This window comes from Balaenoptera ricei, chromosome 2 (assembly GCF_028023285.1).
Source record: "Balaenoptera ricei isolate mBalRic1 chromosome 2, mBalRic1.hap2, whole genome shotgun sequence".
Classification (NCBI taxonomy): Eukaryota; Metazoa; Chordata; class Mammalia; order Artiodactyla; family Balaenopteridae; genus Balaenoptera; species Balaenoptera ricei.
Window position 1 is genome coordinate 18821011 of NC_082640.1, and position 15032 is coordinate 18836042.

At 42.5% G+C, this 15032-nt stretch overlaps 1 protein-coding gene and 1 pseudogene across 22 annotated transcripts in view; both read left to right on the top strand.

Annotated features, from left to right (window-relative positions):
- Positions 1-7713, top strand: part of CREM (cAMP responsive element modulator) — a 66767-nt gene extending 59054 nt beyond the window's left edge. For 8 of the 22 annotated variants that reach the window (XM_059911815.1, XM_059911710.1, XM_059911725.1 and 5 more), the window contains 2 exons: positions 3309-3465; positions 6953-7713. In XM_059911815.1, the coding sequence (XP_059767798.1) occupies positions 3309-3465; positions 6953-7097 (302 nt within the window). In that variant the 3' untranslated portion in view covers positions 7098-7713. The other 14 variants (XM_059911824.1, XM_059911704.1, XM_059911718.1 and 11 more) reach the window with 2 other exon arrangements.
- Positions 7714-8373: 660 nt separating this feature from the next.
- On the top strand, positions 8374-14825 carry LOC132357959 (heterogeneous nuclear ribonucleoprotein K-like; annotated as a pseudogene).
- Positions 14826-15032: the final 207 nt, after the last annotated feature.

Here is a 15032-nt window from a genome sequence, read left to right on the forward strand (position 1 = left end):
CTTTTGCAAAACCTTGAGAAGTTCAAATTTTACTTTGTGGTGCACGTGTAAACTCACAAAGGTACCCATTATATGCCGAGGACTGTGCTAGAGTCTAGGGTAAAAAAAATATCCCTGACTTGCCTTTAAAGTTTGCTGCCTTAGAATAAAATTAGTGTATAAATATCTTTTTCTTATTCTTCTTCAGTCATGAGTTTGAAGCCCCCACTGATGGCCCATTTATTTTCAGAAATAATTTATACAGTGAAATTCCAGCGTAAAAAATAATTTGGACACTTTCAGTAGTTAAGATGGAACAGGAATTGGCCTTTATAAGAGTACAGGGATCAGAATATGTCATCGAAGAATATAGTATGGTTCTCTCAACTGTGATCTTCAATAGCTAACCTGCTTTCAATCACCAGTGCATCCATAACACTGGAAACTAAAGCTAAGATAAAAACTTTTTGATAACTTGTTTCAAAAATGAAACTTTTTGACATTTGGATTTCCTCAAGAGATTCTCTTTGCCCATGTCTTACTAACATGCTTGCTAACATGATCATATTTGAATATACGGAATTCATCCACTGATACTTATTCAGTGACCATTAGAATAGTACCGTCATATAGATTCGTTGGGATATTATAGAAATTTATACAAATTCCTCCTAATATATACTAATTCCTGTTTCTGGCTTGAACTGAACTAATGAGCTGCAAACTGATTTTTGTTGAAGGAGATAAAATGAATATATACTATGTCTGAAAAACTGTAATAAAACCCAGTTTGTTAGCTAACATCCAGAACTAATACATCCGAATATATCATTCCCTTCCAAGTTATCATTTTAAAGCGATATGTTTTCCTGAGCGATTGCTCAAAATGTTTTAAGAATACTTCTTTTGAAAGTGCCATTGTTCTTCATGGTGCCAAGTTTGGTCCTTGGAGGGTAGTTTCAGCTTTTGGAAATAGGCACAAGTTTAGAACCATTTCTGGTTTTAAGACCAGTGAATGAACTCTATTTTTCACCTGCAAAATATTCCTGCCCACCCCCACTTTTTCCTTTTTTAAAAAAATGGTTACTCAAGCACTCTGCTCTAACTTACAGTACAAAGAATAGCAGATACACACAAACCTCGAACAAGCACAGCAAACCCCTCTGTACCTTTCTATTCATTGTATTGCACTCTTTGTGAACAGTGTTTGGCAAGAGCAACCCTAGACCAAGGTCTGCATCCCTGCTGCCGGCAAATGTCAGCATGACGACACATGGACTTCTTATTTGTCGCTGGCCATTGTTCCAATTTTAGAAAGCCTCTGTCGCCTCCAGCGGGTTCCATTGTTTAACCTTTATTATCCCATAACCACCTTCCCTTGATGTGGATAAAGAGGAAAGGAGAGAACCATGTTGTTCTGGGCACTGTTCTAGCTCCTCTGGCAATATGATTAAAATATTTTCTAAAAATCTTGAGTAAGTTAACAGTTTACAACTGATTTTTAAAGTTATCTTCTTAAATATTTCAAAATTTTCTATGACACCTAATGAGACGTATGTGTGTACAGTATTTTAAGTAGTTATGAAAACAAATTTAGGATTTTTCCCAAGTTTATTAATAGAGATTTTGCTAGTGATCATTATATCTATCACAGTTACTGTTGATCACCTTTGTTTATTAAATTATATATAGAAGGAAGAACCTTATAAATGGTATTTTTGTAAACCTTATGAAGACCTTGAGTGATCTTCACCCAAAGCCATATTTTTATTCTTTCACCTAACTCTTGAGCCCTAGAGGGAAAAAACCTGGCATTTACCCAAAAGAAGCACATAGATCAATTTTCGATTCACATTTTAAACTGCTTGGCTATTTTCAGTGATAATATTCCACTTAAGTGAAAAAAGTCTTTGTCTCCCTTTGGGTAAAATTTTGTTTCTTACTCAATAGGTATAATACATTTTAAAGACATACAGCAGTGATGCATTTCATATTTTGATCGGCATTCGGATCAGACCAATTTTTATAAGATTTGATAACTTTTTTTAACCTTTTTCTTGCATTTAGCTTTGAGAGAGCATGTATTTTGCAATATCTCATCAAAACATCAAATTAATTCTGGACCATACGTTCTCAAAGTTGACACATTGGTGGTAGAAACATGTTTCATCACTTAAATCCATCTGTCCTTCCTAGGAACCTGTGTTTATTGCAGTAGATAGACAAATTTTGAAATTAAATTATTACACTTTGAGGACTTACTTTCAGTATTCAATCTGAATACTAAATAAATATTTAAATCTTTCATTTAACTGTGATTATACTATAATTAGAAAATGTGTTTTAAAAAATGAATACTTAGAAATGTATTATTATCCCAAGAAACCTAAGAAAGACAAAAATGATCCTTCCCTAGAGAAATCAGTTTTAAGTAGAGCTTTCCTGTTTCTTATTTTGTCCTTGTTTTTAAGCTGAAAATACAGTAAGCTAGTATTTTCCTTCCAGTACCTCAGTCGTCACCTGTTAATAAGACTTGCACTTAAAGACATTCAGGAGCTGTTTCAGGCATGCTGCAGGGATTAGGAAAATCTCTTAGCTGGGGTATTCAGAGGATGGAGATGTTCTTCTTAATTAAAATGTTTGAAGTGGTGTGCTAGGGCCAGCTCCCACTCATTTGCTGGAGCCAATTATTAAGTTTTCAGGATTTTTATGAACTGGTTGCAAAAACAGCCATTATTAAAAGCTAAAGACATAAATACATATATATTTAACAAATTACATTAAAAACAACATTAATAAATACTTAAAACTCATCATTTCTAATGTATCTATGCTCTTGAGGTTATTTACATCTATTTTGTCTGTATGGTGTGCTACTTACTGTTGTATGTCTTTCCAACTCTACATTTAGTGAAGTCATATTGGTAGCTTAAAATTGGCCATGGTGAAAGCATTTACATAATGGGAATGATAAACACTACGGACCAGGGCTTTTTTTTTTCCCCCCTAGAGAGCTGGTGGTTAAATATTTATCAGCACACCACTGATTTTAGGCTAAATGAACTATCAGTTGAAAAGCCTTTCTACTTTAGCCTTTGATAAAAACCTTTCAATTAAATGTATAGAGCATGCTGAGTATCATTGTTCCAAATGCTGAAGGGATCTTTGATACCTAAAATTTCTATAATGCTCAGAATAATCATATTAAACATTAGCAAGCTCACCTCTTAAAACATGTAAAAAGAAGTATGTTATCTCCAGGTCAATTTTACGTAAAATATCAAGTCATAAGTTGTTTGTATAACATGTGATATTTTGTTTCATTGCAGCCACCACTGGTGACATGCCGACTTACCAGATCCGAGCTCCGACCACTGCTTTGCCACAGGGAGTAATGATGGCTGCCTCGCCAGGAAGCCTGCACAGCCCCCAGCAACTAGCAGAGGAAGCAACACGCAAACGAGAGCTGAGGCTAATGAAAAATAGGTAAGATGTTTCACTAGAAACCGCAACCACTTAGGGGACATATCATTTATTACTGTGGGGCTTTTAAAAAAATTAACTTTTCCTCAGCTATTTCTCCCAAGTTACATGTCATGTGGCATTTTATGTGGGCTTGTGCTCTGCATGTGCTGATAAGTAAGTCTTCTAGTCAGAGTTGCAGGCATGAAACTGTTTCATCAGCAGGCGGTACATCCTCTTGTGTTTTAGGGTAATGTCTAAAAGATACATTCATTTTTTAAATGATAATGGAAGGACTTTATTACAAATAAAGATTCATTTTGTACTTGGTATTTACTTTGTGAAGTAGGTGATAAGTATAATTTTTAGCTTCTTTGTGAGCAAAATAAATATGAGTGTGAGTTCAGAATTTTCTAAGTCTTTTACATGCAGTTTTCTTTTATCTATTTTGTAACTTTGTTTTTTCTCTATTATACCCAAGTACAATCTATTCTGAAAAATTCTAGCTGGGGGCAAGTACAAAGCAAGAGGAAGAATTAAAATTACCCACAGCCCCACCGCATAGAGATGCCTCCTGTCGTACATACGCTTCCAGTGCCCTCTCATTTTCTCACGTGTTCTTGCACATTTCATTGGCTAGAAATAATCAAGAGAGTCCCTAGGTGCACGGGATTCTGAGAAGGGTCTATTTTAGCTTCCAAATTTCAGTTTCAGAGCAGGACAAGAGAAAAGCAGATGATAAATGGCTCTTCGGTTGCTCAGTGTCTGCTGAGCAAGTTTTCAGTGCTTGTTTCTACCGTTTTTTTAACTCGCACATAGCTTTCACATGAGAGTAGGTCTGGTTATTCTCCTTTACTTTACAGATGAGGAACTGAGGTTCTGAGAGGTCAGGTAACAAGCTGATTAAGATCACACAGCCCAAACTGGACAGAACCTGGAGCTGCAGTCAGGCCGTCTTTCCCCAGAGCCCACACTGCACTAACACCGGGTCACCTCAAAGAGACCCCGGTGTCAGCTGCAGATTTAGCTTTATGCAGAGTATGTAGGACTTACTTATTAATGTCAAAGACCTCTTATACATTCTCTCAGCTAAATTCTTTGGCTGGCATTCATAATAGATACTTAATTGTATTTCTGCCAATCCAGCTACAGTTGTTATTTCTTTAACAACCTTGTCAGCTTTTCCTCTTTGCCATGTACTTCCTCTCCATGCTAAGGGTATATCCAGACAAATGCAAGGCCTGAAAATGGAGCTAACTATTAATAGAAGAAACAGGTGTTTTACATAGCGGAGACTACATAGGAATGTACCACCTACTGGTGTGGCCATCCAAAGCTTTGTGCCTGGAACATTTTGACTCTGGTAACATGCATGCAGGCGCATGAGACACAAAGTATCCATACTCACAAGAAATAGCACAGCTTGGTAAATTAAACTTGAAACATTAGACATCCCACAACACCTCTATTTGACATTTAAAATTTCATTTAGTAGTAACTTGTTTTGTAAAATGACTATCTTCCTTCCAGATCTAGAATTTAATATAATGATTTAATCACAAAAACCTCAGTATTCAGCAATGTATTTTAGTTTCTTTGTGGAAGAGTTGAATTGTGTTCCCAAACTGGCAAATGTATAAGTGTGCTTGGATTTATTCTTGGCATTGCCGTGTGCATCATTTAGATTAAATTCATCTGTGCTTGTCAGATTGTGTTCACTTTTACACTGTTAATTTTTCTGTTAACCAGTTGAGAAGTCTGAGAACCTTTCAAGTTCACAGGGTGACGACTTTGTTCCTGGCTGGGAAGTAGGGCTCGACCTTTTCCTGCAGTTCATTGGGATTTCAAGGGCTCTCTTCTGCTGACCCTTGCTTCCCACAGAGAAAACACAGATAACCAGTTGTTAGTGAGCATCAACTATCCTAAAAATTAAACAGAATTGGCCACATGTGTTGCATGTGTCACTCCTAGTCCAGAATTGCGGCAGTGCTAACTGGCATTACAGTAACTGACGATTAGACATTCAACACAACTTTTGCATATATATATTTGAATTACCTGTTTCAATGTAGGCTTTTTGATATGATGGCTACCCCAAAGGCAGTTATTCTCAAAGGAACACTCCAAAATAAAGCTGTTATCAGAAGGTATATTCTCTAGATGAGTTAAATGATGTAGTAGCCACCCCCTCCCACCCTGAAAAAAAGGAGAAAGAAAGAAAATGTCGGCCGTGTCCATTGTTTTTTGGCGGCGTTATGTGTGAAAATGACTAACTCAGCTCCTCTGTTTGTGTGTGTTGCTTTGGCTGCTGGTCTGGCCTTTCTCCGGGCGTGTCTGCAGTGCTTTAAATCCTGGTTAGCAGGTGCATCTCTCGCGTCCTTTCCATGATTTCAGTTGTGGTGTTCTCACATTTCTGGGTTTAAGTTATCTGAATTACTGAGGGTTGTATTCTGTACCCTCTCTTCTCTCCTTCCTTAGTTTTCAGAAGCAGAGTCCCTTCCATTTTGGTTTATGAAAATGTGCATGATTTGTTTATTGTTATTCTTATCCATGTTGTTTTCTAGCCGACAAACTGTTGGCTTGCAGTCATGATTGATCTTGTTTTACTGAGATTTAGTCTTGAAGAACTAAAATCTCCAGTGCTGACACTGGTTTCTAAGGATTAATTTTTCTAATCATTTCTGATCAAATAAAGTTAACTCATTGTGATGGAATATGTGGCTTTTGGTGGACAAAAATAATTAAGAGAATTGAAAAGATCTGTAAATGTTTTTGTAGAAATTCCACTTGGGGATGTGGTCCTATCGTTTTGGTTACTGAAAATCTTGCTGGTCACTGTGACCGTGGGACGTGTGCCCTAAGAAAACACCATTTACAACGGATGCCAGGCGAATTGTTGTGCTCTGCCGTCGTTCCTGCTGTCTTAGGGTAACCTCCCAACGAGGCACGTGCTCGGTTACAACTGTTGTGCGGCTCCATGCAGACATCCCCAAGGACTGACCGGCAGTTGAGTCTGGGGGGCAGAAGCTCACTAGCCGCTCTGGATTGTGCTGAGAGGTTGTTCCTGTTGTCATTTGCCTTGTGTTGGTTCCAGGGAAGCTGCCCGGGAGTGTCGCAGGAAGAAGAAAGAATATGTCAAATGTCTTGAAAACCGTGTGGCTGTGCTTGAAAACCAGAACAAGACTCTCATTGAGGAACTCAAGGCCCTCAAAGATCTTTACTGCCGTAAAGTAGAGTGACTGTCTTTGACTTGGGCCTTGTTTGCCCAGAGGTCTAATCAAGGCAGGAGATGCAGCAGTCTTACTAATTGCCATGTGGACTTGTGGAAGGGACACTTGTGACCCTTCAGAACCCAGTTTGGCTTAGGGTTTGGAATCGCATTGGGAATGTTGTCCCAGGATTTGGAACGCCACGATCACATTTACCAAGCTTACTTCAGCCTCCCTGTCAGTAGCATGCATGTGAAAAAAAAATGTTTTGTTTTTGCCCTTTTGCTTCTACTCTCTTATAGGGAAGCTGCTAAAGAATGTCGACGTCGAAAGAAAGAATATGTCAAATGTCTGGAGAGTCGAGTTGCAGTGCTGGAAGTTCAGAACAAGAAGCTCATAGAGGAACTGGAAACCTTGAAAGACATTTGCTCTCCTAAAACAGATTAGTAGAAATATTTAACTATGAACTGATTGCAATATGTACAGTTGCTTTTGAAGGCAATACAATATAAAGCCGGCAAGAATTATGGCTTTTTTTTTTCCCATTATCATTCATCGTATTTTCTAATCTCTTAACATTCCCAAACTGCTTCACTGTACGTAGTTAACTCTTAGCTGTAACTTCAATTTTTTAAAAGAGGAAAACTGTAAAAAAAAAAAAAAAAAAAAAAAAAAGGTATGTAACAAATTCTTAAAATGCAGCATTTGTAAGGCTTGTTCCAGTGCCACATATTTGCAGTTCCTGATCTCTGTGTCATGAACAGTGTCCTATGCAATAAAAATTTTTTGCAGGTCTTTAAAAATCATTTTAGGAAAGGATGATCAAAGATAATGCATCCAGCAGTACAATAAAAGTAAACCACAAAAAATACCTCAGGAAAGAACTGAAAGAAAGAAAGAATTGAAAGAATCTAATGACATGCCTATGTGAAAATAATAGCCTATAAATGAATTTATGGCATTTGCAGATTTTTATATTGGTTGCTTTGTAAAGAAAATATTGTATTGCTGTCCTTGAATGCCATAGTTGAAGAGAGTTTTTAATAGAACCATGTTGGTTACAGTTTGTAGTGTTTGGTGCTCATTTAACTATCTGAACATATACTACAGTTTTTACTCTATTGTGTAACATAAAAGATCTTGCAGAAGTTTTTAGTGTCGGTTTGCTATTACATGATGAACATTAACGCAAATTTTAATATCTGTCCTGATTTAAAGGTTTAAGTTAGAATTGTATTTGCATACCTTCAAGGGGGTCCACTGCCGATTTCCACAGTGGGTCGTGATCTCTGCAGCGTTCTTTCTGCCATCTCATCAGAAGCTCGGCCCCAGGGCTTTTACACAGAAGAGCAGCTATGAGAGGTTCAGCTGGTATGATGGAGTAGGCCTTTCTGCAGATGGTCTGGAAATCTCCTGCTGGTGGCCCTCTGTTTTGAGTTTTGGCTAACAACCATAGGAGTTTTAAAGTAAAAACTAAAACAACCCAAAATTTTATTTTCCACTTCAAAACAGCTACTTTTAGGTCAAATATTTTTGAGTCTGCACATTCAGATGAAATTCATTACATCGGGTGATTACTGGTATCCACATTTCATCCTGCTTTTTTTTTTTTTTTTATAAATTTATTTATTTATTTTTGGCAGTGTTGGGTCTTCGTTTCTGTGCGAGGGCTTTCTCTAGTTGCGGCGAGCAGGGGCCACTCTTCATCGCGGTGCGTGGGCCTCTCACTATCGCGGCCTCTCTTGTTGCAGAGCACAGGCTCCAGACGCGCAGGCTCAGTAGTTGTGGTGCACAACTACTAGTTGTGGGCCTAGCGGCTCCGCGGCATGTGGGATCTTCCCAGACCAGGGCTCGAACCCATGTCCCCTGCATTGGCAGGCAGATTCTCAACCACTGCACCACCAGGGAAGCCCCTATCCTGCTTTTATAATAAAAAACTTCAAGGTATAAGCCCAAAGCCCTAACCACAAGATGCTCTGTCACCTCATTCTCCGGTGGGACATCTGTTGAAGGCCTCCTGTGGGCTAGACTCGCTGCATTTTCTGCTGTGACTCCTGACCTGTTAAGGCTGCCCCTCCCCTAGTTTCAGTAGTGGAGCTGGTCATTGTGTGGAGCTGTTTGGGGTGGGGGGAGTAGAGAGCAGGAGGCCGTTGTGTGGAGTCTAAGTGCTATCCCCACACCGTCATCCCCTTCCCTTATCTGTAACTCCCAGGAGGTTGGGCGTGCTGTTCGAGGCTTTCTCTAGAAATACTTATTCATCCTGCAGAGTCTGAGCTCTGAATATCTTTTATCTCAATTTTTGTCTTTTGTTCTACAGAGAAGTAAGATGAGGAAAGAAGACAAGAAAGAAAAGAGGGAAGGAAAACCCCAGGTTTCAGGTGAAGGAAAATGGTGCTTTGTACTCATGCATTCATCCATCGTTCACGCAGTTCGCTCATCCTTTCATTCTGTTAATCAGTCGGTCAGTCACTATAAATGACGTGTGCTCAGAATGTGGACACAGAGAGGGCAACCCAGGGATGTCGAGGCAGAAGACGCTCTGTGTTAGAACTGGAGGAAGCTGTAGGCGAGGTCAGATGAACTCTTCCTGCAGGAGACAGACTTGGAAGTGAGTGGTAGTGCCGGGGCGGAGGGGGCGGGGTGGTGCATCCAGATGGGGTACAGAGCAGGCACATCCCTCCAAGGAGCTGGAGTCAAGGAGACGGGGGAGGTGAAGTTAGGACTCACCAGGGGTTGGTTTGGTGTAACAGAGAGCGTGCGTGCACGTGTGTACCCCACTCTGTCGTCTCAGGGGAAGCAGATTGCATCTGACTACTTGGGGCCCTACATAGCTGATGTCCCCCCTTCTCCACAGTGGCTTAAACAGTGAGGAAGTGTTATCACCTCACAAAACCTCAGGCGCAGAGGTAGGAGATTCAGTGTCTCAACCCGGCCTCACGACCGTTGGCTCCCTGTGTAGCTGGTCCCCCGATCCCGACATTGCTGCCCGGGTGCAGGCACCAGAGGGGCAGCTGGTAGCTCCTCTTCCGTTTGTCCTGTCTTAAGAGCAAAGGGAAACCTGCACAGAAGACCTTCAGCAGTAGACGCCCTCGGAGTCTCACCAGCTAGACGCTCGCTCATCGTACTCCTTTCGTAACTGCTCGCTGGCAAGGAGAGTGGAATTAAAAGCTCTGGATTACTAGTGAGGATTCAATCCCTGGGGCAGGGAGGGTTCCAGGCTTCTGCGAAGCATATGGCCAATCGGTGCGGAATAGAACTGGTTTCTGCAAGAGCAGGGTGTGGGCAGCTGGCGGCGTCTGCCATACGGGTGATGTTTGAGGCCGCGGCTGGTGGGGAGAGGGGAAAAGCTGTGCGACTTGGGGCTGGGGCCAGGCTGTCGGAGCCGCACGGGACTCCTCCAGATGCCGGCTCATCTGATTTGTCCCTGGAAGCAAACCTTTTGCTGCTAGATTAGCACGATTTGCTAGCTCTCCACCCAGCCTTAGCAGATGCCGCCTACAGCCTCCTGGTGGACAGAGCGGTGGTATGTTGGAAGCCGTGTGAATATGGCTCATCTTGTGCAACAGTGTTGCGCAGAGTCCAGAGCTGTCACTGCATCTGTGGCTTTTTTTTTAATCCTAAGAGTTTCCGCCTCTGGACTTCTGGAGATAGAAATTACTGATCCTGAGTCAGGGGATTACACCACTTCTGCCCACAGCCCTGCAGTTATGGGGTGCACGGGGGAGGCACGTGAAGCTCGCCTTTCAGCTCACCAGTTCCCCGGAGGGAAGGTGTAACCTTTTAAAAATACAAATTGTGGACTTGCCTGGAGGTCCAGTGGTTAGGGCTCCGCGCTTCCATTGCCGGGGGCATGGGTTCCCTCCCTGGTTAGGGAACTAAGATCCCACTTGCTGCGGGGAGCAGCCAAAAATCAATCAATCAATCAATCAATAAAAATACAAATTGTCTCTTTTTAGTTTTCAAAAATCAACATGTTAAAAAATACTTCAATTTTTAATATTGCTAAGATGTACTTGAGGTTCAAAATTCAAAGTGAGAAGTCTGTCTCCCATCCCTGGCTCCAAGCCACCCGGGAGGCAACCACCGTCACCAGTTTCTTTTTTTTTTTTTTTTTTTTTTTTTATTAATTTTATTTATATTTTTATTTTTGGCTGTGTTGGGTCTTCGCCTCTGTGCGAGGGCTCTCTCCAGTTGCGGCGAGCGGGGGCCACTCTTCATCGCGGTGCGCGGGCCTCTCTCTGTCGCGGCCTCTCTTGTTGCGGAGCACAGGCTCCAGACGCACAGGCTCAGCAGTTGTGGCTCACGGGCTTAGTCGCTCCGCGGCATGTGGGATCCTCCCAGACCAGGGCTCGAACCCGTGTCCCCTGCATTGGCAGGCAGACTCCCAACCACTGCGCCACCAGGGAAGCCCACCAGTTTCTTTTTTGTGAAAGAGATTCATTGATGATGCCACCTGTTTCCTTAGATTCCTGCCCCATCTTCAGGGCTGTGGGATGAGGAGTTTCTGGGAAGAGACACAGGGAGTCAGTCCATATGTTCATTCCTTCAAGTCTACAAGTGACAAGGGGTCCAGAAGGAGAGGACCAGGGGCCCTGGCAGCACTGGCCCTTTGCTGGCACTTCATAGACTCTTCCGTTACGTCCTGAGTCCTGTGGATGCTCTAACCACGCGGTTGTCATTATCAAAAGTAATCGCTGCAGTTTACTGAGTGCTTTCCCTGTGCCAGGCACCAAACCGTGCACCATACGGGGCTTATCACATCTAATTCTCGTCAATGTTGGTGCTTTTATCATCATCCCCATCTTGCAGATGAGGAAGCAGGCTTGGAGAGGGTAAGTAACTTGCCCAAGGTCACAAAGCTGTTAGGGCTCAGGGCCAAGAGCAGACCCGGCAGGGAGCGAGGGAGCCAGGACCCAAAGCAGGAAGGTGGCCGGAGGGGGTGTGTGCTGGCCAGGTGGGTGGTTGGTGGAGACAGTTCTGTGGTCCAAGCGGGTGGACTTAAGAACACCCAAACCTTTCCTGTTCTAACGGACAAAAGTAGGCATCCTTTCTCTCTGCTGTTTAAAATCCATGACGCCAATCAGGAGAAAATGATCCTACAGTTTTAAGGACTAGCTGTTGGGATATCAAAGCTACAGATGTACACACTGAAATAGAATCCTCAAGCTAAAAGAGGTCATAAAGGTATAACTTACTCCCTTAATTTTATAGGCATGGATACCAGATTTTAGGTTGATTTACTTAAATGTTGATAGTTATTGGGAATGGAGAGACTCAGACCTCTTAGCTAGTGTAGTCATCTTTATATCCCCATGATGCCTCTCTTTTTCTATAAACTGGATTTTCGACCAGCTTTTGGTGAAAGCATAGCTTTCTAGAAAACATTAGCTCTTGTTGTCCCTGAAACAATGGGAGGACGCTGGACCCAATGGGAGGATGCAGGACACTGATGGACCCATTGATCGATGACACATGGTACAGTGTCTCTAGAACAGCTGGCTCTTAATGAGGCTCGTGATGGGTCCTGCTTTTAGTGTCTGGTGAGCTCTGATGGGTCCTGCTTTTAGTGTCTGGTGAGCTCTGGGAAGCACTGACATGGCAGACTAGTGTCGGGCTTGACTTGGGAATAGATTTTTTAATTCTTACCTTTTATTTAGTCATTCAGTTATTTATGACTGTGCTGCTCGGCCTGTGGGATCTTAGTTCCCCAACCAGGGATCGAACTGGGGCCCAAGCCAGTGAAAGAGCTGAGTCCTAACCACTGGAACACTAGGGAATTCCCAAATTCTTCCCTTTCAAAACACAGTAACTATTGGTACACTTTTGAGGAAGTAAGTAGCCCAGATAAGGAGGCTCTTAATGAAAATGGGATTTTTATTTATTTTTTAATTTTTGGGCCACGCAGTTCCCCGACCAGGTATTGAACATGGAACCCCATCAGTGGAAGCGTGGAGTCCTAACCACTGGACTGCCAGGGAGTTCCCTGAAAGTGGGCTTTCTAGATAGAGGACAACATGAGTGTGCCCATGTGTCTATTTGTGTTTATCATTCCCTACGTTGAGATTTGGTTCAGCAGCTCTGGACGTTCCTATCTCTGGCCAGTACCGCGCCTGTTTCTGCAGACGCTCATTTTGGAGAACACTGACCACGTGGTCTGGGTCAGGCCTTACCCCATCTCCCTCTAAGCCATGGTTGCCCTCGAGTGGCTGTTCCTAGCCTGCATTTATTGAGCACACAAGATGGTTTAATGCCACAGCCCTACATAGTGTATGTGCTATTTCTGTAATTCCTTTTCTTTGAAACATTCTTAGTCTATGAAGACTTCAAAAACTCATGGGTGGGCTCGTTCTCTGTCTAGCTGTGGCCAGCTGAGGCGGTGCGGCGGCATGGGGACGGTAGCCTTGCCCGCTACTGCAGCACTAGGGTGTCAGTTGGTCCCGCCCAGAACACTTCAGTTCTGCCCTGCAAGGATAGATATATTTGATAACTGATTGGTGTGTCCCTTTAATATAAGAAAATAGAAACTGAACAGCCAGAGGAAACCTTTCCCAACACTGAAACCAATGACGAATTTGGTAAGCGCCCTGCTGAAGATATGGAAGAGGAACAAACTTTTAAAAGATCTAGAAACACTGATGAGATGGTTGAATTACGCATTCTGCTTCAGAGCAAGAATGCTGGGGCAGTGATTGGAAAAGGAGGCAAGAATAGTAAGGCTCTCCGTACAGACTACAATGCCAGTGTTTTATTCCCAGACAGCAGTGGCCCCGAGCGCATATTGAATATCAGTGCTGATACTGAAACAATTGGAGAAATTCTGAAGAAAATCATCCCTACCTTGGAAGAGGGCCTGCAGTTGCCATCGCCCACTGCAACCAGCCAGCTCCCGCTCGAATCTGATGCTGTGGAATGCTTAAATTACCAACACTCTAAAGGATGCGACTTCGACTGCCAGTTGAGACTGTTGATTCATCAGAGTCTGGCCGGAGGAATTATTGGGGTCAAAGGTGCTAAAATCAAAGAACTTCAAGGAATACTCAGACAACAATCAAGCTTTTCCAGGAACGTTGTCCTCAATCCACTGAGACAGAGTTGTTCTTATTGGAGGAAAACCTGTTAGGGTTGTAGAGTGCATAAAGATCATCCTTGATCTTATATCAGAGTCTCCCATCAAAGGACGTGCTCAGCCTTATGATCCAAATTTTTACGATGAAACCTATGATTATGGTGGTTTTACAATGATGTTTGATGACCGCCGTGGACGTCCCGTGGGATTTCCCATGCCGGGAAGAGGTGGTTTTGACAGAATGCCTCCTGGTCGTGGTGGGCGTCCCATGCCTCCATCCAGAAGAGATTATGATGATAGGAGCCCTCGTCGAGGACCTCCTCCACCTCCTCCTGGACGAGGGGGCCGGGGTGGTGGCAGAGCTTGGAATCTTCCTCTTCCTCCACCACCACCCAGAGGAGGAGATCTAATGGCCTATGACAGAAGAGGAAGACCTGGAGACCGTTATGATGGCATGGTTGGTTTCAGTTTGATGAAACCGGGGACTCTGCAGTAGATACATGGAGCCCATCAGAGTGGCAGATGGCTTATGAACCACAGGGTGGCTCTGGATATGATTATTCCTATGCAGGGGGTCGTGGCTCATATGGTGATCTTGGTGGATCTATTGTTACTACACAAGTAACTATTCCCGAAGATCTGGCTGGATCTATTATTGGCAAAGGTGGTCAGTGGATGAAACAAATCTGTCATGAGTCAGGAGCTTCGATCAAAATTGATGAGCCTTTAGAGGGGTCCAAAGATTGGATCATTACCATTACAGGAACGCAGGACCAGATACAGAATGCACAGTATTTGCTGCAGAACAGTGTGAAACAGTATGCAGATGTTGAAGGATTCTAATGCAAGATATTTTTTTTTTTTTATAGTGTGAAGCAGTATTCTGGAAAGTTTTTCTAAGACTAGTGAAGAACTGAAGGAGTTCTGCATCTTTCTTTTTTTTATTTGCTTCTGTTTAAAAAGCCAACATTCCTCTGCTTCATAGGTGTTCTGCATTTGAGGTGTAGTGAAATCTTTGCTGTTCACCAGATGTAATGTTTTAGTTCCTTACAAACAGGGTTGGGGGTTGGGGGAGGGTGTGCAAAAACATTGAAATTTTGAAACAGCAGAGTGAGTGAATTTTAATTTTTGTTCATTGTTGGTGGTTTTAAAAGAAAATCCCCCCATGTAATTATTGTGAACGCTTTGCTTTGTGGTCACTGTAACATTTGGGGGGGGTTGGGATAGGGAGGAGAAGTAACAATAGTCCATATGTCCCTGGCAGCTATTCAGAGCAGTGTGCAGAATGTATTGCTCTTTTGTAAGAAATGTTTTAT